This window comes from Hyalella azteca, unplaced genomic scaffold (genome assembly GCF_000764305.2).
Source record: "Hyalella azteca isolate HAZT.00-mixed unplaced genomic scaffold, Hazt_2.0.2 contig17652, whole genome shotgun sequence".
Lineage (NCBI taxonomy): Eukaryota > Metazoa > Arthropoda > Malacostraca > Amphipoda > Hyalellidae > Hyalella > Hyalella azteca.
In genome coordinates, this window is record NW_025947428.1 from 179,927 (window position 1) to 204,636 (window position 24,710).

The window sequence follows — 24,710 nt, forward strand, 5'->3', positions numbered from 1 at the left end:
GCATATTTTCCATAAATGAGAAAATGCGCTAAAAACGTTTTCTTGTTCCTTCGATTTTGATGACATCGCAAAATATTTCTACCGTCAGGCTGATGTATTTCGCTAACTCAGTTATTTATAATTGCGCCTTGTCTGTCGGCAGACATAATCATTTTGATCTCGGGTTATTTCTGATAGCAGCACATCCTTCCATTGGCTGCAAGCTCAATCACGTTCACTACAAGTGATTAAACATGGTTAAACCACCCTTTCAAGGAATCTGTGATGAACACTTTGATAGAAGTTTCTGACCAATAAAGTAGTTTACTAATCATTATACACTCCACTACAAATTTTATCAACCATGCATATCAGCAATAAATAAACCTTCACTAACCATTTTACTAACTAACCGACTAAAAATCAACAAACAAAACAGAGCAGGCAGACTCACGCTGTTTTGACCCTCACTGCAGCTGCCACTTAATTTAGCATCGCCAGCTATCCTTGAACGCATCCATATTTACACAAGCATCCTTAGAAATACATTTTCTTCCGCATGTTCCATCCTGCGGTATCTGGGGATTTTTTTGTTAAATGCTTCTAAGAACTTCGTTGGCTTTGCCCCATGACTCGACTCGTGTGTTGGGACTCTTAAATAAGACGTGTTCTCGGAATATGGATTAAATCTTATTCTTAATGTTTGGCCCAACTTTGTCTCCAAATTTGACCTTCAGAAGACATTAATATGCCTTCAGCACGACGTTTGAATAGGATCATGTTGGAAGTGTTATTAAAAACGGCGTACAAAGTTACGCAATATTATTAATTAATTTAAATTATTGTAAGTTACTGCGGGTTTTGAAACTTTTTTTTTTTTTTGCATTCTCCATCTGCATGGGAAGAAAAAACAACACCCAACTTTGGGTGTTTGTAGCTCTAGTGCACCTGCATGAATGTATTCTAACGATGCTGACTTGAAATACCGCCTATTTTTTCATTATTATGAAAGAAAGATGATACGCTAGTTGAATGTAATAAAATAGTATATTCTAACAGGGCTCATGCAGAGAACTCAAGTACGAGATCCATCTATCTGAACAAGTGCAGTCGATTGTGTGTATTTTTATAAATAGACTTAATTATGTACCTTTATTAATCTTTCTTCTCCTTCACTAATACCAATTTTGGGGTGAAACTTCACTTTGACCTTTAAAGAAATTCAACTTAGATGTTTAAATTTTTTCGAAATTTATGTAACCTAATAAATTTATTGTAAAATTCCTCTCGTGAAACTATCCGTTGACAACTCTACATTTTTTCCAGGAGATGGAACGTTTTCGTTTAACGAGTTCGTTGAGATAGTGTGTAATATTGGAGGCTTTTACAGTTATAAACTGATTTAAAAACCTTTACTGATGTTTCGTCTCCTGTACTAATACGAATTTTGCGGTGAAACTTCACTTTGACCTACAGAAATTCAGATGAGGTGTTCAAATTTTCTCGAAACTCATGTAACCGAACAAATTTATCGTAAAATTGCGTCTCGTGAAACATTGACAACTATAAATTTTCTCCCTCCAGGAGATGGAACGTTTTCGTTCAACGAGTTCGTGGAGATAGTGTGTAATATGGGAGGCCATGGCGAGCGATCGCGAGAAGATGAGGAGAAAGAACTGAGGGACGCGTTCAAGGTGAGGGCAAAGCCGCGACCTGCGCGCTGCACTGCCACATGACCTGTACAGTTTACACAGCCACATGACCTGTACAGCTTGCACAGCCACATGACCTACACGAATTGCACAGTAACACACCTGCATTGCTCGGCAGAAAATAAAGCTTGCTCTTCTTGGAAAGAAGAAAGATCTCGTCAGTTTTGACAGATCTGCACTACTTGGTCGGTCATCAAAATAACCTTTTTAAAACTAAGACGAACATTAAAACTTTTTTCAATTCTTAATGTGTAGACACTGTCTGCTGAGGTTGTGGTAGTGATGGCAGGGTATTTTGTGAGTGGTGTTGGTGACACTTTTACTCCTTCCCAAGATGATAATGTCTGTCTTGGTTGTAACATTTGGTCTTCTAACGGCTTGTTTTAGAGGTTACAATAGCGTTGCTGTGTCCCATTATTGAGGAGATTATGTAAAGTTTTACGAGGCATATTGTCTGCTGCCTAATATTTCTCTACTGCCGAGCAATATTGACAATGAAGCTCTATAGATTTGGCTGCGTAGCAGGTTTCTGATACAGATAATTCCGCTATCGAGCATCTGCTAATGATGTGTTAGGAAGAATTCAGTAATGATGTTAAGCTGCTGATGATGTTGCCTCATGTCACATGACTGCTTTGCTGCTAATGATGATAATATTTTTTTATTATTCTGATGATAATTTTACTAATGCGGGTGCAACCACTTAAGTTACCTTGAACTTTTACGAACAGGTAAGTTGAAACGCTGACTCTCATATTATGAAGTTCCTACTCTCAGATTCTTTTCATCTATTTTTCAAACAGTTTCTTATCTTATATCCAGTTGACACTAGTAGCTTCAGCTTGTCACTCAAAAAACCTGCGCCCGTATTCATGATATCATCATTTGCTTATACTAAGTTCTTTCACATCATTAATATTTAAAACGAATTACTTGTCAATCATATTTCAACACACAATAATTTTTTAACATGTGAACTATATACCGCGTGTCCCTCACAGGTAGAAGTAGATGTTCTTCCTCAGTTCCTCCTCAATGTTCTTGCCCGTAAGAGGATTTAGGTGAAATTAAATCGATAATTTCCAACGTTGCTTGGTCGATGCATGCCAACATGTTGCTGATTGATACATGAACTTTTTTGCTTAACTTTTATAACGTCGAAGCAGTATCGTCTTGAAGTAACGAGGGTTTGAACAAAAATATCGTCCCTGTTGTTTGAGAATTGTTGACTCCAAGTGAAAATTTGATGAATTCTTAATTGTAGTATGATTTGAAATTAGATCTAAACTCTTCTTGAAAAAGCATGTGTAATGCAAGTCACTACACTATGTATGATTCACGTGAAAATGAAAATGAATGTATATCTAGTTTAGTGATGCAACGTTGTTTTTTAAAACGGGATGAGTGAACCTTTTCACTTGGCTGGAAAAAGCTGAAACTTGAAGTATCAACTCCGGGTGAGAGACATTTCCAGCAAGATTTGATCCGATAGATTTATGCCAATTCCTTATATGGAGAAAAGGAGTGTTAAAAGCTAAATATCAACTCTAATGTGGGGCGAACTTGCGAGCTGCCAGTCAGGATGCCCGCTCACACGTCACAAGGTTTAACTTAACCCCCATACGATTAAATAGAGGCAGCTATACCTCTCTCTACGCAGCGGCACTGCGACAATGAACATAATTGCGACGACCGAGCCATCGAGTCTTCATCAGTGAACGCAATGAGCTGTTACTGTAGCTCATAGCGGACTCAGGAATTGGTTTGAGTTGCTCGCATACTGACTTGCATTCTTGGTATTTTATTTATTTTCTGATTACAACCTGTTAAGTCTTTAAATTTATTCTATGTGTGTTCAGCGTAAACGCTGTTGTCGTAATTATCTTGTATATCAACCACTTGTCCTTGAGTTGCCACCAAGACCAATGCAAGGATCCACATCGCAGAGAAAGTAGAATTTCAATTGTAATCTTAATGATGCTTATATATATTCATGTCATGAGCCGTCGAGAACATGGGTTGGCTATTAAGAGGCGGGAACGTGCTCTGTGATCCGTTCGCAATTGTGCATTTTTTTATTTAGTCGCATATTTGTCTAGTCGCTTCCATATATACACTCGCTAAATGACAAGTCCAATACGTCCATTGGTCTCAAACGGAAATTAATCTCACACAGTCTCATGATTTTTACTTTATTCTACCCTACCATCTGAAAAGCTTCGCGTATTATCTTCAATTTATTAGGGGCCAGGTCATTCACTTTTTTTTTATTGACTATTCTGACGTGTTAATTAATTTTCATGCACTCCCGAATCATATTAGAATCGACTCAAATAATTTCTTATGCAGTCACCAAAAAATAACGAAAAAACTGATTTTTGATGCATAAAAAATTGTGTACAAAATTTACGAAAATCATCATTGTTCTGTGCATGCAGATCTTCGACAAGCACGGCCGCTCTTTCATATACTCCCGAATCATACGTTTAGAATCGACTCAAATAATTTCTTATGCAGTCACCAAAAATAACAACAAAACTTATTTTTGATGCATAAAACACTTATGTACAAAATTGACGTGAATCATCCCAGTTATTTGAACGCAGATCTTCGACAAGCACGGGCGCGGTTACATCTGCGCGAGCGACCTACGCGCGGTGCTGCGTTGTCTGGGCGAGGATTTGGACGAGGATGACAGTGAGTGCCTGCGTTTGGGGGACGTTGTTGTACGTGCATCTTGTTTTTGTGGAGTTAATACTATGCGTCTCTATACATAATTTAAATTACTTTTACTGTTAAGTTTGTGTACTTACATACATTAAAATACGATTTTTCAAGTGTACGAATATATATTTCCCCCCACTGTATATTTGACGACGTTGAATGCACCGGCATACAAAGGTTAAACGTTTAATGCAGAGGATTGTCTACTAACTGAACCAATTCTTGATATTTAGATAGGAAGATCATCGAAAACGGTTAACCTATCACTAGAAGAAGAAAACCAACTATAGGTTTTGAACTGACGATGGAGCTGGACTCCGAAAGGTTTTCTCATATAAAACAATGGTGAATTTGCTGGCTATTTTCTTTGCTTTTAATTTCTTAGTGAATTTGCGATCCTAGCAATCAAGTGACCATGCTGAGAAGAAGGGTTAAATTTAGGTAATGATGTAATTTCATGATGCTTGATTCCCACGAATCTGTTGAAATCTTATGCACTAATTCCTTTTTGAAGTATAAGACTGTAGTTATTGAGACTTTAATACACTTTGCTAAGGATGAAGTAATTCCTGAACTGATGGTAGGTCATTGTTATCACCCAAATATCAAAATGAAGCGATTTCTGAAAATTTTTTTATATATATTAACTAATTGTCCTGTATATTTTTTTGTTACCTAGAAGGAGTTATTCATAAATGATTACCTAATTTATTGATAAAATTTTTGTTCTTTTCAGTTGAGGACATGATTCGTGAAGTCGATATTGACGGCGACGGCAGGATAGACTTTGAAGGTGAGTGCATTAAAATTTTTATTTTTTGCATCCACCGCAGATTTTTTAGACAGAATTCGACTCGCGTTCGGTCGGTGCTCATGTGTTTTTATCATTTAAGAAGATGAACAAATCCATACGCTTACTTTGCTTTGATCTCGAAATCTCAATATGTCTTGTAGGAATCAAAATTAAAATTCAAATATTTATGCCAGAATGTTAGATCCTTGGTTATTAGTACAAAATGAGTCGTTGAGTGTCAAGGTCCAAGTCTCCTATCAAGTTCTCAAGCAATCCGGTTCTGCAACTGGATCTTGCAGGAACCACACTTGCTTAACAAAATTAACAACTCTTCTGAGTTGTGTTATGTTTTTTTTTATAGAAAAATGCATTAAAAATAATGCCAAAATGAAGTTTTCAGAGTAAGATGTGCACTCATGTGCTTTGATATGCTAAAAAGTCTTCGCCGTTCACGAGACATGAATTATAATTCTTATTAGAATAAATATGACTGATCAATTCTCGTACGACGAGATAGATTGCATAATAGCGCAAAAGGTTCACCTTATCTATCCGTTGTGATCGTGCTATGCCACGCCTCTTTACGGTTGACTTAAACTATTATATCTGCTCCCGATTCCTAATTTATGTCATGGCTTTTCATATCCGCTTGAATCTGATTATTTTACCTCTTCCAACAGAGTTCGTGAAGGCGGTGGGTGAAGGCAATGATTCAGACGAAGAAGAGGACCAAGCAAGCGTCTCCTCATCCCCACCAAACGTTCCCCAAATTTAAACCCACCACTCCCAAAACGTTCCCCACATGAACTGTCCGGACGGTCACCAGGACTGCTTATTACTCGAGCGGATGTCGATGTTGCAGGTCATGGTATGCGGCACATCGGGCTCGTCATCAACTCCCAAGTTTAAATCCAACCTGCACGAGTTCTTGAGGTGTGCATCGACACATTTTTTTATCAAACACCTCACGTACCCGTCACTGAACTGGGTTGAATTTTATTAATCATTCAACGGTTTTCACGGAGCGGAAACGACTCTTGTAACTTTAAATTATCTTTTTCTTAATGAATGGTTTACTTCCCATGCATGATGCTTACATAAAACCTAACGAACCTCAAAAACCAATCTCTGTTCGCTGTTGAGAGTTGTTATTTGGTTGGCACGAACAGGGATGCTTCGGGTCTTCAATTTTGAAGTTTTCGCTTCATTTTTATTCGCTTGAATGTGATGAATAATTCAATGAAAGAATCCTCATGCACACATTAGTTCATAGTTAAGGAATGTACCTGGAATAAGACAATAATTACAACCACAATTTTTGCTACTTATATAGCGTAATGTTCAGTAGCCCATTAACAAAAAGTTTTTTGTTGCAAGTGAATAGCTCGATTTCTGATTATTTAATGCTGACGGACACATTCCAAAAATTTCTGTACAAGGGTTAGAACTAAAATCGTTCAAAATGCATTATTACTTGCATACGCTCCTACTTTTTCTTGACTGTGTCTAGAAACCGGTTTGCAGCGACCGTTAATCCTCGAAACCAGCGGGCATTCCACTGAATGTAATTTGACCGTCATCGACCTAATTTGCATCCACATCAGACGTCCAGTGGACCTTGCCGTCATCTTTTGTTCGCAGTCTCATTTGCGTCTGATAGAAGAAAAAGAGATCATAACTTTTTCAGAACATCCGAGGTGAATCTTCCACTCTGCACACAAACGCTTGCTTACATGATTGAGCGTAGCTATGACGATGCGTCTTGTTGCTGTCTCTATCCGCTTTTTGTAGTGCTGGAACAGTTAGTTATTTCCGTACCTCAAGAGGTACAGCATTTGGTGTCGAATTATTTGTGGTCTTGGGTCGCGGGCTTGGGTTCATCGTGTTTGCAGTGACTTAAAGTGAAAATAGCGCCTAAAGCTTCTGACATTCTCGACTAAGTATAATTTGTGTATATCCTCTTACTTACTTAATAGTATTCTCTCTAGACATCCCGTAGTATCTGGGAGGGGAAATTTTTTTTTACCTAATTTCTTCTGGTGTCGTGACCGATGAACGAATACAGATTATATTTTGATCAGTAGGTATCTGTATTAATAAAGGTTTTATTTCTTCGTTCGTGTTTTATTGTCTAAACAGCATGCTGACCTATTCTTGTTTTGAGAGTTTCATAATATTAACTATGCACGTGTGACATGTGTACCTATTTATTAAAACCTAATTCAGCCACCGCCCGCTGTGACAGAACTTTCCATTTGATCGCGCTTGAAAAATTATTCACTAAGGTTCTTACACATGAAAGACAGATCATAATGATATTTTGGAAAACCAATTTACGGATCAACTTATTCCGATAATGATTATCATGAAATGATATATAAGCTTGTGATAATATTCCTGCAAAATGTATAGTAAAAGATGAATTTGTGCAGCATTGTATTCCTACATCATATAAGTATATTCAACGATTGAAAAAGTCGTTGCAACGAATTATTCCTTCTAGAAAATGATTACACGATGATAAATAACTACACATGAAATAATTTTTCGGAATTGAGGTTCAATAAATAAAATAATCCAGAGCTATATACAGTGAAGTTTTTGATACAATTAAGTTTATATCTCACGGCACTGTACCGAACACCGACATGCTAAGCGAGTTTTGCACCGCCATGACTCGCTGACTTCGGCTGACGACTCACGAAAAAAAAAAGATCAAGAGAATTTAGCTTCCTTGTACTCATCAGCAGAGCTCGGTTGCGTGCAGTCAACAGACGTGAGTCGTAAGTTTTATCTCACTTAGAAGTGAACGTGAGTATTACGTCATCTGGCTTTGTTAATAGTGTAAAGTAAAACGTATAACCTAAAGTTATTTTCTAGTGTTTGAGAGTCGCGTGCAAGTGGGAAACCGCTCGTTGGGCGCTGAGACAATCGACTTCGACTTTTTACTAGCGCTCTCGTAGTTCCATGTACCAGCCACAGTGCATTGTCTTTACGGAATTGCCATTTACTTTTAATTAACAGAGCTTTTCTTGCAGCTAGCTACTCTATGTTCACCTATCAGTCGACCCCGCTAAAAAATTAATGAGCCTATGAAAAAAATTAGACTCCGTAACCATCGAAGCGGAGCTTTGACAGATCGATTTTGATTGGTCATTGGATTTCTTGTGTGTATCATATTGCTGAAGAACCCTTGAAAAGATTGCAATAACAAGTAATAAAAGTAATAAATTGTCCTATATTTCTGAACCTAACTTTGCTCCTTCAGCGTGCCTGCTAAATTTTGTGAACCACATTCTTCGAACGTCATGAAAGTAACAGGCAAAAAAAAGCCATCTCTAAATAAATGTATCAACTTTCTTGCTAAATAGTGACCATCAATAATCGCCTTTTTATTTATGCTTCGCTGCTGGCATTGCTTTTTGAGGTCACCTTCGCAGCGACATGCAAATGCCTAGTCACTGTTGAGTCTGCAGGTCTGTATGGATAACTGGGCTGAGTAAAGCTCAGGCAGCATATAAGGAGAGATGAGTGATATTTTTCGTGGAACATGACGCGTGCAATCTTCTGACGACCAACTTGTCGCTGTCTTCTAAGTTCTGTCATTTAAGAGTCGTTGCCCGACAGCGGCCCATTTGTTGTAACCAGCATTGTCCGGTATCGGACAGGAAACCCACATTTATTTTGTCATTGTCAGTTCTTAGTGAATGGTGCTTCAGCTTTTTCTTCCATTGAATTTGAAGCCTTGTCATGTTCCATGATTCACAACGGGCGTACAATGTAGTGTCTAGCTAAGGGCATAGTGGTATCGGTGTCATTAAACGAATAACTCACGGTGACATATAAAGAATCAGGAAGGAGCTACTCACCGATTGTTTGCAGATTCATTCTATTGTTTTCGTTAGAGTCTAGCCATGCAAGACTGTGTTTACGAGAATGACGCAAAATTATTTGCCAAATAAGAACAAGACAATCGTAGCCCCTGGATGCCTTGCTTGGATAAAGATATGGAATTCCCGGGACGATCATGTAGAGATCAGAGCTCGTGTGTTAAAAATTCGCCACAAAATTCGATCTATAGCAATTAGTAGGTTTATTCTTAACTATATTTTTACTTCATTACACACTGTATTACTTTATTGCTAAGTACGTTTTTTATTTTTAAAAAACCTGGTAAATATTATCAAATGTAAGACCAGAGTTGAAGCGTCAATATAAGTTACAATTTAAATAATAGTGTATTTTAGCTTTAAAACACCAAACCAGTACGAGATGATGTCAACAAATTTACTAAATTAATTATCTCGAGTAGTTTTTAATAATAGGTTAAGGTCTATTAGTTATTTTCAAGGTTAGGATAAATTTTACGGCCGAAATACTCTCAGATTTAAAATTTTGAAACACTTGAAGAAACTATACTCTGGGGCTCAAATTGTGCAACATGATAAAGAAAAAAATTTCTGTAACTTCGAAGCAGTCACTTCCCGTTCAATAAACGAACAAATCCATAATGGATGAATGTTTCAACGTACAGGGATTAAAAACAGTGTTGTATAGTCAGATAGGATGCATGCTGTTGCCCCGGCCTGATCTCGAGCGCAAACATCCTGACGTAACAGTTCATGCAACGGGCTTCCCGATAATTGCAGCTAAAAGATCACCGGAAATTCCTGCAGTTGTGAAACACGTCGGCCTGCTTTCACTTCGGCCAAAATAATGCAATGTGTACGATACTATTCTTAGAATTCTTGATTGAATTCTTCCTAAAATGTATTTTTTAATATTATTTACGATCAGAGCTAGTGATTGATCATCAGTGAAGCGAGATCAATTTTTAAAATAAATATTTTGCATTAGACTAAATAACGAGATCAACGATTAAATTTGTTTTGTCTCTTTTCAATACACTTTAAAATCTAGTGTCCGCATGTTCGCGTCAAAACTTGCGCCTGATATGCAAATCTGAAATGTTGGCGAAAGCCTCATTCTAACACCACAATTTGATCGGAAAAAAATTATATTTGCTGGACAAACTTTGCATGTTCAAAGCACCGCGAAGCAATTCGCTGTTGTTTTCATATAACAAAAGATCTCGCACAACAATCGTCATGGAAGATCGCTTTACAATCGAGTACAATTGATACACTCAATAAACTGTAACTGATGTCGCTTTGCGCGATACAAAACCGGAAACATGAAGTACCCATGTCCTCTTGGTTGATGAGCGAAATAAAGGAATTTATTAAAAGTGCAAGTGTGTAACAGTAATTTATTTAAAAATTTCCAAAAAGATGAGCAAGACTTTTTTCACATTTTAAGGAGATACTTTAAGAGGTCTTATCATTTCTAGAAGTAATTAAGATGACAGTGCATCAAATTGATAAAAAAAATTTTTCGATTGAATGGGTGTTGTATTACATTAATTTAGTTTATCATTCGTTCACAATCCAACGACATGAAAAGTGCCCGATAAATTCATCAACTAAATCCGAAGGTATCACAGATATGAGTTCAACACTTAGTTACGTTCGCTAACAAACGAAGCTTGTAAATATTTCCGAAGAAAACCAACAGAAATAAAATAATTTTCTCATTTGAGATCATTATAATATATATCCAAAGATATGCATTGCCAGATAAGTGTTGGCGCAAAACGTTCAAGGTCAGATAATATGGGCCGTAGTTTATTTTGCCTTACGAGTAATAGCCTCAAACGTAAGTCATTTTTCTCTTAACAAACAAAAACACATTCGATGTTGGAAAGATCTGCAATAGATCTCGGAATAGATTTGGCGATAGTTTGCATGGATAGATATTGCATAAGCTTGAGATTGTGCGTATTTTCCCAAATTCTCGAAGATTTTAACTTTCGCATCCGTAAAAACTACGAAGCTTACTTAGTTAACACTTGATTCCGCAAATATAAATTTGTTCGTTGATACTTTAGCCAGTTTATCATGCCACCTCAGGAGCACCTTGCCCTGTATAGTTTTGTGTGATTGGTGATTTGATGCTTAGGAATTAACATTACAGTTGTTAGTGAGGATGAGATTAAATAATAAGAATACGTTACTAGCCATGAAGTTTACCACAACGCTTCGTGTGCACTCAGCCGAACCTTGCAAGTTTCCGTTCTCCTCCAATGATCCTTCTTGTCTGAAGCGTCGCATTTACCTTCAACGAGAGCCTCGCCTAACCGCGTCCAGGGTTAGCGGCGTCCGTGATGAGCTGTCGGTAGAGGTCGTTATATTTGGTGCTCAGTGTGTTCACCACAATCTTGATGTTGCGCTCGTCGTCGGCTGAGCACTCAAGTCCCTTGACTCGGCTGCATTTACCTTGCACGCGGATGAGCTCTGGCGCAATTCCTGCAACGAAAAATGGAGGCCACATGAGCAGAGTAGGTCGTTAAAACTAATGGAACCTAATCAACCTATTAAAAAATGTCCTAGTTTTCATTTAATTTCGCCAGAACCTAATACTCTTTACTTGCAATTGAACCTAATTTGAACGCATATCAAGAATTGCGATAAATACGCTATAAATATTTAAATGTGAGATGCTTTGAACATTACAGCATCTTCAATACACATAGTGAAACAATTTATTTCCTGTACTAAGCAGCATCTTCGCCGCTTGTCAGCTGCAAGACTCACGAGCAATATCCTTGGCACGGGCGTCCCTGCAGCGCCTGGGTCTCGTGACGCAATCGACGAACTCCTTAGCTTTCTCGCGGGTCGCGAGGATGTCGTTTATCTCCTCGGGCGTCGCCGAGGGCAGCTTGTCTGCCTGCACGGCCACCACGGCCAGCAGCGCCACGCACGCTACCAAGAGCAGCTTCATTCTGTACAAACGCGAGATCGTTGTCACCACAATTCACAAACATGTAGAAAATACTGCATGCAAGTACTAAATCTTTCGACTAAAGTTTTTCTTCTGCGCCACACATGTTCCATGGAAATAGAGAATGAAAAACATTGATTTGCCAATATTTTTTTGACATGGAGCTAGTGAAGGCAATAATGCTCCAATTATATTTGGATTCACGTTCTACTAAATCTAAATGGGACAAAATCCAATCCAAAATCCGTACATTCTGGATCATCGGCACGTTGTATTTGTTGTAATTGCTCATCCTAATAGTGGCTAGGAAGGGAGTGATAGGCAAGTGTTTTAGGGCACTCAAGCCACTGGTAGTTCTATGATCATCACTAGCTCGCTGACCCTCCAGAACCATTTGGTCATCGCTTTGACCTTACCGGGCTGAATTTTTCTATGGCAACAACACTTTTTGTCAAACTGTTCAGCAACCCTTACTCGAAAGCTGCTATTGATCTAGATTTTTTCAAACACCGTTTGTACCCGTAATCGATCTTACTCTGAATCTTACACGGACCTGCTTTCGAATGATTGCATTAATTGAATTATAAATATTATTATAGAGTTCGCTTGTTTTACTTGTCAATAAGTGTGTATGACATACACAAGGCAAAATCCCTAATTTACTAATGAGCTGCTCTAATCTAGTAAGGAAGGTAAATATTGCGTTGTTTTTTATGACCACATTAACTGACTTTTCGAGTTATTATGTAACATTATAGGTCAACTCATGCGTCCTAGCAAGTTGCCTAAAGTGGCGCATCTCTTTGTAAATTCTATCTACAAATCCATCGCATGGCTAAATTGGATGTTTGATCATACTCAAACACAATATTTTCTTAACTCTATTCGTAATCTCACTTGCTAGAGTTGAACACTAGAGAAGAACAATCTTTATCACAGAGAGGTCAGCGCCGTACTGCTAGACGTTGCGTCCGTCCAGCGTCTTAAATAGTGCGACATTTCAAGGTCCTTCGGAGTTCTCGGTTGTCTCGTGTTTACCAACCCTCTGGCAAGTCCTGGAGCTTGTGCCTGCTCAGGGCTCAGGGTTGTTCCAGCTCAATGCAGTACAGCACTTCCTTGCTCTATAGCTTTCAATAGATTGATTCTACAGTTTACTGATCCTTGATTATATAGGTGACGAATTAAAATGAATTCAATAATTCGAGAAATACATCATTAATGCTACAACGCAGTTACAGCGTTTTAGCCTGACTGTTTTGTACGGATATTTTGATTAACATCACGCAATTACTTTGTTCAAACAAAGCATTTTACAGTTTTTAGGAATATAGATTAAATTGGCTGTCTCAAGCTGTAATCAAATGCTTATTTAAAGATTCATTTGACCCTTTTCCTTGGCAAATACATTAAATTTTCCACTTAGATACCGTCTTCAACCAGAATCAAACAAGATTCAAAGTCTTGCATTCAAAACTTTCGAATAGCAAACTGTATTTTAATCGCCTGAAGCATCATGTGAAATTCCCCGAAGCACAAAACGATCCGAGCGAAACGTATAAATGCAGACTTCGCTCGGCACAGTCACCGGTAAAACCTGTCCTTTGTACGAAAATGCCCTCTGGAGCGGCAAAAAATTACCTGTGACGGTACATCTGGATCTAGATCTTTCGATCGAACTTGACGATCCAGAATTGAGCGGGGATTTCCCTTGTTATACAGTCAACTTATACCTGTCACTCGGTTCACAAAATTTGAGTGCTATGTCCCTCCTTATTTGTCACTCAGTCAACAAAACGGACTTTTACTATAGTAAAATATCTTTGTACTCATATTGCACCATCGACTTTGTCACAAAGTCAAGCAATTCGCTAGACCCAATCTTTGATAATCGAATGTCATTTATTGATGCTTTAATTTTATATAATTTTTGTCTTAACCCATTGCTTAAATGTTTACATTTCATTTTTTTATTATTATTCCTTGCTCTATAGCTTTCAATAGAATGATTGTACATTTTACGGATCCTTGATTAAGGTGATGAATTAAAATTAATTCAATAATTTGCGAAATACATAATTGAGGCTACAATTCAGTTAAAGCGTTTTAGCCCGACTGTTTTGTATAGATATTTTGATGAACATCATTCTTATTCTAGTTCAAATAAATCATTTCACAGTTTTAGGAATATATATAAAACTGTTTGTCCGTAGTTGCCATCTAATGCTTATTTAAAGATTCTTATTTGACCCTTTTCCTTTATAAATACATTACATTTTCCACGTAGATATCGTCTTCATCATGAATCAAACAAGATTCAAAGCCTTGCATTTAAAACTTTCGAATCCCAAACTCTATTTTAATCGCCTGAAGCATCAGGTAAAATTCCCCGAATCACAAAACGATCCAAGCGAAAAGTAAACGCAGGCTTCGCTCGGCCCAGTCACCGGGAATTCCAGTCGCTATACGAAATGCCCTCTGGAGCGGCAAAAAGTGACCTGTGACGGTGCATCTGGATCTAGATCTTTCGATCGAACTTGACGATCCAGAATTGACCGGTTTTTGTTCCCTTGTTATACAGTCAACTTATACCTGTCACTCGGTTCGCAAAATTTGAGTCCTTTGTCCCACGTTTGTAACTCGGTCAACTGATTTTCGTCACTCAGTCAACAAAATGGACTTTTACTGTAGTAAAATATCATTGTATACTCATATTGCTCCATCGACCTTTGCCACAAAGTCAAGCAATTCGCTACACCCAATCTTTGACAATCGAATGTCATCTATTGAAGCTTTAATTTTATGTAATTTATGTCTTAACGTATTCATAAGATGTTCATCATTTCACTGTCATTAGTCACAATTACGCACCCAAGAGAAGGCTCTTGGGTGCGTCGAATGATCGTTGGGGCATATTAATTATGAATGAGCTTTCTCGGTATCAGGTCTTCAGATCGACTTCACTTATTCGGGCATTCAATAATTTTCCCTGACAATATATATCATAATCAGCGGGGTAGCTAATTGATTGAAAGCAAGGGAGTTTGAGCTGGTGGTTACGTGTTCGAGCCTCAGTGAGCTGTAAAAATTCTGCGATAACAAGTTCTTTACGAGGTCAGACTAGACATGATCTTCAAAGCTGACACATCCTTACTATGCATGTATAGACTCTATTATCTACTTTCAAAGTAATATTTGTTTTCAATCAATGGTATAAACGTGGCAAAATTGTAACATAATTCACGTATTAAAAAGAGAAATCGAGCGATTGGTGTAGCAATTTTGTTTCCAACTCGATTTTAAGTCCCACGTTTGCACTTGTTTCAAAACAGGCTGCAAAACTATCATACGACTATGAGCACATAAAAGTATCACAAAAGTACTTCATTAGAAAATAATTGTTTCACACACTCATTTGCCATAAATGCTGTGTGAATCTCAAGAATTTCGAAGCGCGGCTGAAATGAAGGAAGAAAACCGAAATTATTTCATGAGTGCCTGATATTACAATAACTTTTTAATTCAAAGTATTTTACTTCCATTATCTGGGTCTTTGATGTTGCAGGGACTGATAACATTTTCCATCCATGGCCACACTAGCTCAGACGCAGGCGAGCTGGTTAGAAAAAGATGATAAGAATTTAATGAGGGTCGTTCCAAGTATAACGCTCTCGTTTTAATAATTTCTCCCCGCACATTACTTGGAAATAGAAGAGTGGTTGTTCAGTGTCGACACTTAATTTAGCGTAACGAAGGAAAGCGAAACGATCATCAGTCAAGGTTTTTTGGCCGTTGGTCTCGCTTTTCGTCCGTATATTCACGGCCTCAGTAGCTCAAGTCTTGCGGACCTTAAATGCTCGGTATTTCACGGTGACACTCTTTTCTCTTCAACAAACCTGACCTTCAAAATGGTAGTTAATGTTTAGTAGGGTGTTTAATACTGCTCAAAAAATCGCTTTCGTTGCAGTGCATCACTACGACGTTGCGTAAAAGTAAGCTCGGTTTTTACGACCTTGATTGCATAAGGACGAAGTGTCAAATTGTTTCAAGTTCCTGCAATTTCAACAAGAAAATTTTTGAGGAGTAATTTAGGCTTAACTAATCGCCTGATACTTCAGTACAAATCTGTCACCTATTCTTCAAGAAAATGGTAGAGTTTTGTCATAAAGCTACATCTGATAGTTTTGTACTCTACCTATGACGTAATTTTCTCACGACCACATTAGTTTCATACTCATTGTGCTCAGACAATAGCTTTCACTTACACGATGGCAATTAGTATTCATAGTGCGCACTCGAGGGTCGCGGAAGAAATCATGAAGGATAATGTAACAACCCCTTCCCGTACTCGAGGAGCTCGGAGCAAGGTTAGGTTGGTGAGATTGTTTGCGTGAGTGCTAGTGATACTCAGAGGCGCACTGCAAGGTTGCACGAGAACAAAATCAGAACGATGAACGACATATACATGACTTCTGAAATTACTTGGAAAGTTGTTACTTGTCGTCTTGCGTGATGAATTCAAATTCGAAGGTTCCGTGTGCATAATGCCAGAGAGTTTAGTTCGACAAGCAGACTGAAGGTCTGGGGAAAACACACAACTTCAAGTCATCACTCATTTAAATTTGTTTTTTAGATTTTACATAAAATGGTGAATAATGTCATAAGGAAGCTCAACCAGGGCTGCTAGCCTAGTTTCATTCGTACTTGTCGTCATTATGTCGAAAGCTATTGAGTGATAATAATTATCACTCAATAACTGTTAATAAGTGAACTCGTTCTGACGGTTAACAAGTCAACTCGTATTTATATCTAGACGTGAAGTCCTGCTGAAAATCCTTGCATTATGCACTGCCTAACATAACAAAAGCATAATTGTAGTGTTAATTGCTCTCTTACGTTTTGCGTATGATTACTAAATTTGGTTTGTAAATATTGGATAAATATCGTTTTAGACAGTAAATGAAAATTCTTTGCAGGACGTGCAGACATTCCTTATGGGATTTAACGTAAATGTTTGTTGAAAATGAATATCTGCGATTATAATTCGTAAATTACCAACAAAAGTGTTTGAATGTTGTTGAGGCATGATTTGGCACTAAATTCTAGCAAATATAAGAATCTTCTATTGCCTGTGTTTCTCAACAGTTTCTGAACATTCCCTATTTTATTTGATGCAGTGTAAATTTTCGCACTCCACCTTCCTCTATATTCGCGGCCCCAGCACTATAACAGAGACGAATTACGCTTCAAATGTTTTGAAACATCACCCTGTATCAAATAAAAGTATCATCACCCAGTATCAAATATTAACTCAAATTTCAGCAGGTTCAAAAAGTCGAAACGAAAGTGTTTCTGCGCTGAAAACACTCATAGCAAAAGCAAGAAGTGAACCGCACTCGACGATTGATTAAGCGGTGTTTCCTTCGAAATCTGTGGGATGGAATGAAGAAATCTGTGTTGTGTTATGTTATTTTATGTTATTTTCACAGTACTTCTTCTTGAAACGTAGTTGATGCTCTAAAACAGCCATTCTCCAGTCATGCTCAATGATGAGCTGGGATTCGTATTTTGGTTGAATGAGACACCTCGGCTGATATACGCCTGTCTCGCGGAGACATATGATGTGGCAAAGGGATGCACAATATACAAGGCTCCCTGCCCATTCAGTGAATCCTCCACTTCAGCCCAGACTCCGCTCAATGTTTGAACAGTAAACCTCGCTCTCAAACGCCATCTATGAAAATAGGACTCGAAACTTAAACGCGGCCTCATTCTCCAGGTAATGCCGTTAGAAATCCAAAGGTGCTCATTATAATGCTCACGCGATGTGATCATATTCTTCTTTATTGATTATTATCAGTTTTTTTATCACACTTCTATTAATTACTATATAGATGTCAATTCTGCGCTGTATCCAGTCCAAACCCAGAACTGGTGAGCATGGCTGCCAACTCGCTTTCCTAAATAAAAACACACATATGCATATGTCGCCGAAATTATCGAATCTGCATCATACTGGATAGTTAGCAACCAAGAAAATACATGTGCAGAATCCAAAGCAAATCTAATTTTTTCATTCAATTCTAGTTATGAATATTTGTATTTTATTATTTCCGAATCTTGAACGTATATACAGACGCTGCATGCACAATGGTACTCGATGACCACGATGAAATTGGTACACTATGAAAGTTGTATTATATTTCACCGTTCATTTTTAATTCACATAACAGCTTGAATTTACGTTAGTCTACATAACGTAAAATCATATCCGTTTTATCTGACGGCGTTAACTCGAACGATGGCGTAATCTTCTCACGACGACATTGTGTTGCGAGCTAAGGCATTTTTTGTAGCCCTGACGTTTATTTTAGTCAATTGCAGTCAATATTATTTAATGTACTTGTAGGCCTTCACTGTACACCATAAAGCTACCTTTCCTCCTCGGAATTTCCTCGTCATGCAACCAAACTAGGTTCTGGATATGCACTCCTTACTGGGTTCAAGTGATGAAGAACTGTTGTTCGAGGTGATCGAGATGAGCACCACGAAGGCACAAATTTCGCTGTGATGCATAGATACGTGCGTACTTTTTCGTTGCATAGTCTAAACAATTCAGAAATAAGCATCTACATTCAAAGCTGATTATTAATTTTTTCTGTATACATGTGCTAAAGAACTTGATGACTCAGGCCAGTGTCTTATTTTAAAAGTCAGAGACTTCCTTAAGTGGGTTCGCGTTTAAAGTTAGAAGATTAGAAGTGGTCGAGCTTGTATTGCATCAGAGGAAATGGCAGAGCTATCCTTCCTCGTTGTCATGACCATAAATTGACGTGATAATTCGCTCAATTTATTCAGTTAACTGTACTTCATCCATTAAAGTTAAAAATCATAATATGTAAGAATGCCAAATTGAAATAAAATTTGCTTATCAACAATTTAGGTGAAAGGAGAGACCTGAAATTTGATTTCCCAAATAGAAAAAAGTCTGATGCCTGAAATTTTTTATGATGAACTGTTGACCAACGAAATGTACTTCGCTTGATTATATAGTAATCGGTAATGCTTTTTTGGGATTATTAATTTTTTAAGTAGTCGTGTGTAAAAGAAATACATTAAATTTATATTTTGTTTAATAAGGTCACTGAAACCTTGATTTTCCACAGTTAATGGCTTAATCAATTAATTCCTTATGGATGGCAGTTCCTAATCCGTCCAGGGTGCATTCTAACGCAGATACGGAGCTCAGCCCCTTATTGATTATCATTGCGTTAGAAGATAATTATATTTGTCAGCCATTTGCTCAACAAACTTGTTGCTTTTGTGTGTTTTAGAACTGGTCTAACAATCTATAGCAATTCGGAACCACGTAGCAAATGATTAATTTCACACTAATACAATTTTAGTATTCCAGCTCAAAGATTCAAAGTAAAGAATGAAACATTCAAGCAGCGATTTAATCATTCTTCTATTTCAATTATATTTATTGCAAACAAACCTTGATAATTCTATGATTTTCATGATTGGCTGCGCGTCCTTATGTCCATGTGTTTAGTTCACATTTTAATTCCTTCCTGCGCTGAATAGTTGCCATCGTTAGCACGTGTGACATTTGTTTTATTATTTGCATTGTCATTGTCACGCCGGCTGCGGTTTGAAGCTTCAGATTTCCGTCATATATACACAATAACCGATGACTTTTTAAAGTCACCTTGGAAATTATTCATACTGTCCATATGGTCATTGTCGTCCTGAACTCAGGGTTTGAAGTTATGTACCGCTGCAGTGGTCGCACTGAAGGCAATGGAATGGTTTACAAGAAGATTAAATATTTTACAATATCCACAAAAGTAAGAGTGAATGCTGATAATTCAAGTCAAAATCAATATTGTCTGATCATTACAGAAATAAATGTATATTCGTTTAGTCTGCTATTTTATCATAATTTACCAGAGGTTTATTGAAATCCCGAAATGTCTCAGTAGCAACAAAATGTGTAAAGAATTGTTTTCATTGTTTATTTTCTATAGCTAGAATTCCTGAGCCAATATATCAGCCGGCTTTTTGAAATTGCATGCACTTTGAAGTAACTCTTTCCTCTCACGACAGGCACAGATCGTCCATAACGAGCTGATATGGCGTTAGCTGAGTTGTGTTGCGATACACTGGCGAGCCGTGTGTGTTGAGATAATAAAAGGTTATTTCTGCGAGCTGTATCTAAAGTTTATGAATTTTCTTTCATTACATAATTTATGGTACCAAATTGACAAATTTGTTACACAATTTCGCGGCTTCTTCTTCTTAAATTCGCCGGCAAAAACGTCCAACACAAGTTGCTCGCTCATGTTTTTTCGGGGGGAGACGTTTGAAACACACAAAGATGACCATGCAGTGGCTGGTGGACTGGAGTTCAAGGGCCTGGAGTTTCAAAGGCCTGGAGATAGTGTGCCAGGAGTCGGGTGGCCTGAATCATCTCAGCAGATTTGGGTTGACGGAATGATGAGCCTGCAAATCTGAAATTGGCGCTCCAGGATTTCTTGATACCGAATCCGGCTGGCTCGATCGATGCCTCAAGTCCAAGATCAGCTCTGGTAAGTCCGAGCTACTCTGGTAAGCTCGGGTCAGTAAATGCTACTCGGGATCTAATGTAAGCAATTCTGAATTTAGTGCCAAAAATTCATAAATTGAGAATGTTCATGATTTAAAAAACAGACTTAATCCAGAGCACATTGCAAACTTCTATTGTTCGGTGATATATGGTAAATAAAATTCGGTGAACTGATGCGCATTAGCCAGGTTGTCCTTTTTAAGCGATTCCGAGTTGTGATCACTCAGATCGGTCCTATAAATTATATCTATAAATATCAATTTTGTGCTGCCATTGAATCCAATTAAGCCTTTCGCAGTTTCATGTTCATCCGTTATTAAGTCTCTAAAAAATTACTAGTAAATATGTTACATCATTTCATAGATTACGCGACCGTTTCATTTGTTTGTGTTGAAAGTTGCACTTAAGTTCAGATTATAAGTTTAACAATCAAACCACCGTTTTACATGCACTCCATTGACGTTAATTGCCTATTTAAATGCAGTCCTCAGCCGGCTCAAGTAGATAACTAAGCATATTACAACTTTTCAAATCTATTCAAATGTATTAAAATTTATTGCCGAATTTAAATTCAGATGTAAGAGTGGTGCAATCAGACCAGCTGTCAAACGTATATATTATATATACTGCTACGGATTAAGCAAATCTGATTTTATATTTTTGATCTTCCACACAGTTGAGTCTTTTGCTATTCTTTCTATTCCTTTCACTTCCCTGAATTCCCTTTAAATTTCTATAATTTAAGCCTTCTTTCGTGAAGTATCCATGAGAATGAGGTTTAATATTTACTCTGGACATCAAATGTCAGGTTAGTTATTTTGAAATACATACAGGTTGGTTCAATATCGGTGATATAAACGCTCATCAAATTTTAACAGTTCAACTCATGATTAAATACTAATGTAACATCGTTTTTCTCTCTATAATATCTCGGAACTGTGGGTGCTGCAGTCGACGCGCAATGGACATTCAGAGTATTCCCTCCTTGGGACGTACGTTGACGTTTCTTCCCGTCGTGTCTAGGTCACAGTTCGAGGGACACCTCATCAGTACTAAATCAGACCACGCTCGGAAGAAGCTGCCATTATAAAAATAAATAAAATCCGTCAACGAGGTGTTTCAAAAAGTTTTCACTTAATTTTGTTAATAATTCCTCCTTTTTGAAGCATTTTTTCGGATTCATTGTTGCCGAATGTGGAAAATTATCCCGTTTAGAGTTGAATGAGTGAAAACAAATTTTTTTTAAATCGCTGATTCGGTCATTTTTGTACACTCAGGTGGCATTTTCTGCGATGAATTGACGTTCAACAAACTTTCCCGTGTGTCGCAACCTTTTGTTAGCCATTCCATGTTGAACTACGAAGTTCACATGGAAGACTGCTTATCGTGCTGCTCCCACCATAACCGTTCTTGATCATGATTCCTATTTTTTAGTTTTTATTCATCCATGTATAAAAATCAGCCAGTGTTAAAGGAACACTTACTCGCATCGTCTTATATTTGGTTAAGCATTATGACCATCATATTGAAAAAAGAGAATATTTATCAGCACATATTCCCAAGCCGAAGGTAATCTATTATTCATGCCTATTTAAAGTCACTAATTATACTGCGATCACAACTCAGTTTTGGACTCTTTTCCATGATACTTCAATTTTGTAGCGTTTCACATAAATAACTAAAATAGTATAGGAAAGATCAAAACAACGACATGCAGCCATGTGTATATTTTCCAGCTGAGCACAACCGTACATTTATATCGGCTCTGTAAAGTAACATAAGTGAGCAAATAATAGTTCATCTTATATCCTGTTGTTTAGTATCGTCTTAAGACGGATGTACGTATTTCGTTTGCGTCGAATCCGAACATAAATTTAAAATATGATGATCATTACGTGTTAATCAGTTTCCCGAATCTGAAGTTTTTGAAAAGTTCTGAAACTTGGTCGTAATTTCTAAGGAAATGTGGTAACTGGCTCACGACAAATGGGAGAAATTGTCCAGTTTGAATTTCTATGGATACCGTTTGAGGAATGAGTAATGACAGTATCTTTTACTGCTTCCACGGTTACTGATGTCAAGACTAATGCATATTTAAAAAAAAAAAAAAACAAAGTAAATAACAATGAGCAGCCATTTGCCAGGTGGAAGGAGGAAATTTTAACTTGATACGCACGTGGGTGCATTGTTGAGTATTGTTTGGCAGACATTCGATGACTAAATAAGATGTCATTGTTGAATAATTTATTCCTGTTCTGTTGCTGGATGGATATAATTCTGGACCTCTGTAGAGGTGAAGAAATTCAGCACTGAGGCAAAAAATTATTCGTTAAGACTCATTTAACATGTACATAGCTTTTTCGAAAACCAATTCACGTCGATAATGGTCATCGAACTGCAAGAATTTTACGGGTCCAAAAAATATTTGAAGATAAAAAAATATAGGGTCTGGGTTCAGTTTTTTAAATTAATAATATTAACATGTTTGTCGTGAAGTTTCTAGGGTAGTCTTCATATGTTCATATTATTCCGTACCGTAGTGGATGCCAGTAAGTTACTTTGATCGAAAAGTATCGACTATCAGCAGAACTGGCTCGACTCTTGCAATGTTCACAGCTATTCTCATTCTCTGTAAGTATCCAGCAATTTACCGCTTTACGTGTGACATTTCATGTATGAATATATCCAGTTATTTCGTACTTTGTATTTTCTATAGAAGTGTTATCTTGTTTCAGAATATTGCGTTCAGGTACGCACACAGTGGAAGCAGGTTTGCCCGCGCGGGCAACCTGCTCCAACCTGCCACATGAATGAACATAGGATAATAATGTAAGTGTTCGTACACTTACATTATTATCCTATTCGTACAGTGAAGCCTATTCGTATAGTGAAAACATGTACGAATAGGCTTCTGTATTCTATGGTTTCAGGCGCCAGCCTGAGCAGGTAACCAGCACGCTGGCAACCTGCTTTCACTGTTTGCGTACCCTTCTTGTGGATTAAAGCTCTTAATGAGACGCTTAGAGTTTGACTTACAACAATGTTTCATGCTGCTTTTGAGTTAATTGAGATAAACTATCGATATTTTCAACCTCTGGACCCGATCGAAAGAGTCCAAGTTATGGACTCCGCTATGGACTCCAGTTCACTCCGCTATGGAAAATAACGTTAAGGAAAAGAAATATGTTTGAAAACTGATAACATATACTTTCAAAGAGGGTGCAAGAAACAGCTAGGCTCCATAATAAAAGACCAGTGATCCTAAGCACACAATTTCTCTCGGCGTTAACGAATAGGCTTCTGTATTCTATGGTTTCAGGCGCCAGCCTGAGCAGGTAACCAGCACGCTGGCAACCTGCTTTCACTGTGTGCGTACCCTTCTTGTGGATTAAAGCTCTTAATGAGTCGCTTAGAGTTTGACTTACAACAATGTTTCATGTTGCTTTTGAGTTAATTGAGATAAACTATCGATACTTTCAACCTCTGGACCCGATCAAAAGAGTCCAAGCTATGGACTCCGTTATGGACCCCAGTTCACTCCGCTATGGAAAATAATGTTAAGGAAAAGAAATGTTTGAAAACTGATAACATATATTTTCAAAGAGGGTGCAAGAAACAGCTAGGCTCCATAATAGAAGACCAGTGATCCTAAGCACACAATTTCTCTCGGCGTTTGAGAATGCCTTGGCCGAAGGGCTGGTTTCAAAACAAGTATTTTGGTGCACTATGAGGATTGGGCTGAAGTCGACGTGGTTTCTCGTGAACTTCACGTTAAGTCGTAACTTGCACTGGAATTACTCGTGACATTGGGGTGGCGATGAGCAACTGGGGCTACGTTTTTTGACCTCGTAGCTACAGTGGTGACACGAGTCAAATAACAAGTGGATCTGGCGAACGCTGTGAAGTGTGGGCATGAGAAGATGTGGCGATTTGTCCATCAATGGATACGTATTGCCCTAAATAAGTTAGGCCTGAAGAGGTTACGCGGGAGTAGGTATTCTTAATTCTGATGTATTGGCTAAAGACCTACGACGTTATCGTCTTTAAGCAGTGTCAG

The 24,710-nt window shown here is 37.8% G+C and overlaps 2 protein-coding genes across 2 annotated transcripts in view; one reads left to right on the forward strand and one right to left on the reverse strand.

Moving 5' to 3' along the window:
• The window catches only part of LOC108672108 (neo-calmodulin-like), a 30,724-nt gene extending 24,608 nt beyond the window's left edge, over positions 1-6,116 (forward strand). Inside the window, exons 4-7 of the mRNA XM_018159732.1 lie at positions 1,564-1,673; positions 4,298-4,388; positions 5,152-5,208; positions 5,889-6,116. Of these exons, the coding sequence (XP_018015221.1) occupies positions 1,564-1,673; positions 4,298-4,388; positions 5,152-5,208; positions 5,889-5,983 (353 nt within the window). The 3' untranslated portion in view covers positions 5,984-6,116. The remainder of the gene's footprint in view (positions 1-1,563; positions 1,674-4,297; positions 4,389-5,151; positions 5,209-5,888) is intronic.
• Positions 6,117-10,474: 4,358 nt separating this feature from the next.
• Positions 10,475-13,027, reverse strand: LOC108672109. The gene is made up of 3 exons (XM_018159733.2): positions 12,946-13,027; positions 11,862-12,049; positions 10,475-11,573 (listed from the first exon to the last, which is right to left on the reverse strand). The coding sequence occupies exons 2-3, from the start codon at positions 12,046-12,048 to the stop codon at positions 11,401-11,403; spliced, it is 360 nt and encodes a 119-aa protein (XP_018015222.1). The 5' UTR covers position 12,049; positions 12,946-13,027; the 3' UTR covers positions 10,475-11,400.
• Positions 13,028-24,710: the final 11,683 nt, after the last annotated feature.

Excerpts from the sequence above, each read along its gene's own strand:
- LOC108672109 (XM_018159733.2), bottom strand. The coding sequence starts at position 12,048 with ATGAAGCTGCTCTTGGTAGCGTGCGTGGCGCTGCTGGCCGTGGTGGCC. Across the intron at positions 11,574-11,861 it reads CCGTGCCAAGGATATTGCTC|GAATTGCGCCAGAGCTCATC; the intron begins GTGAGTCTTGCA and ends TTTTCGTTGCAG.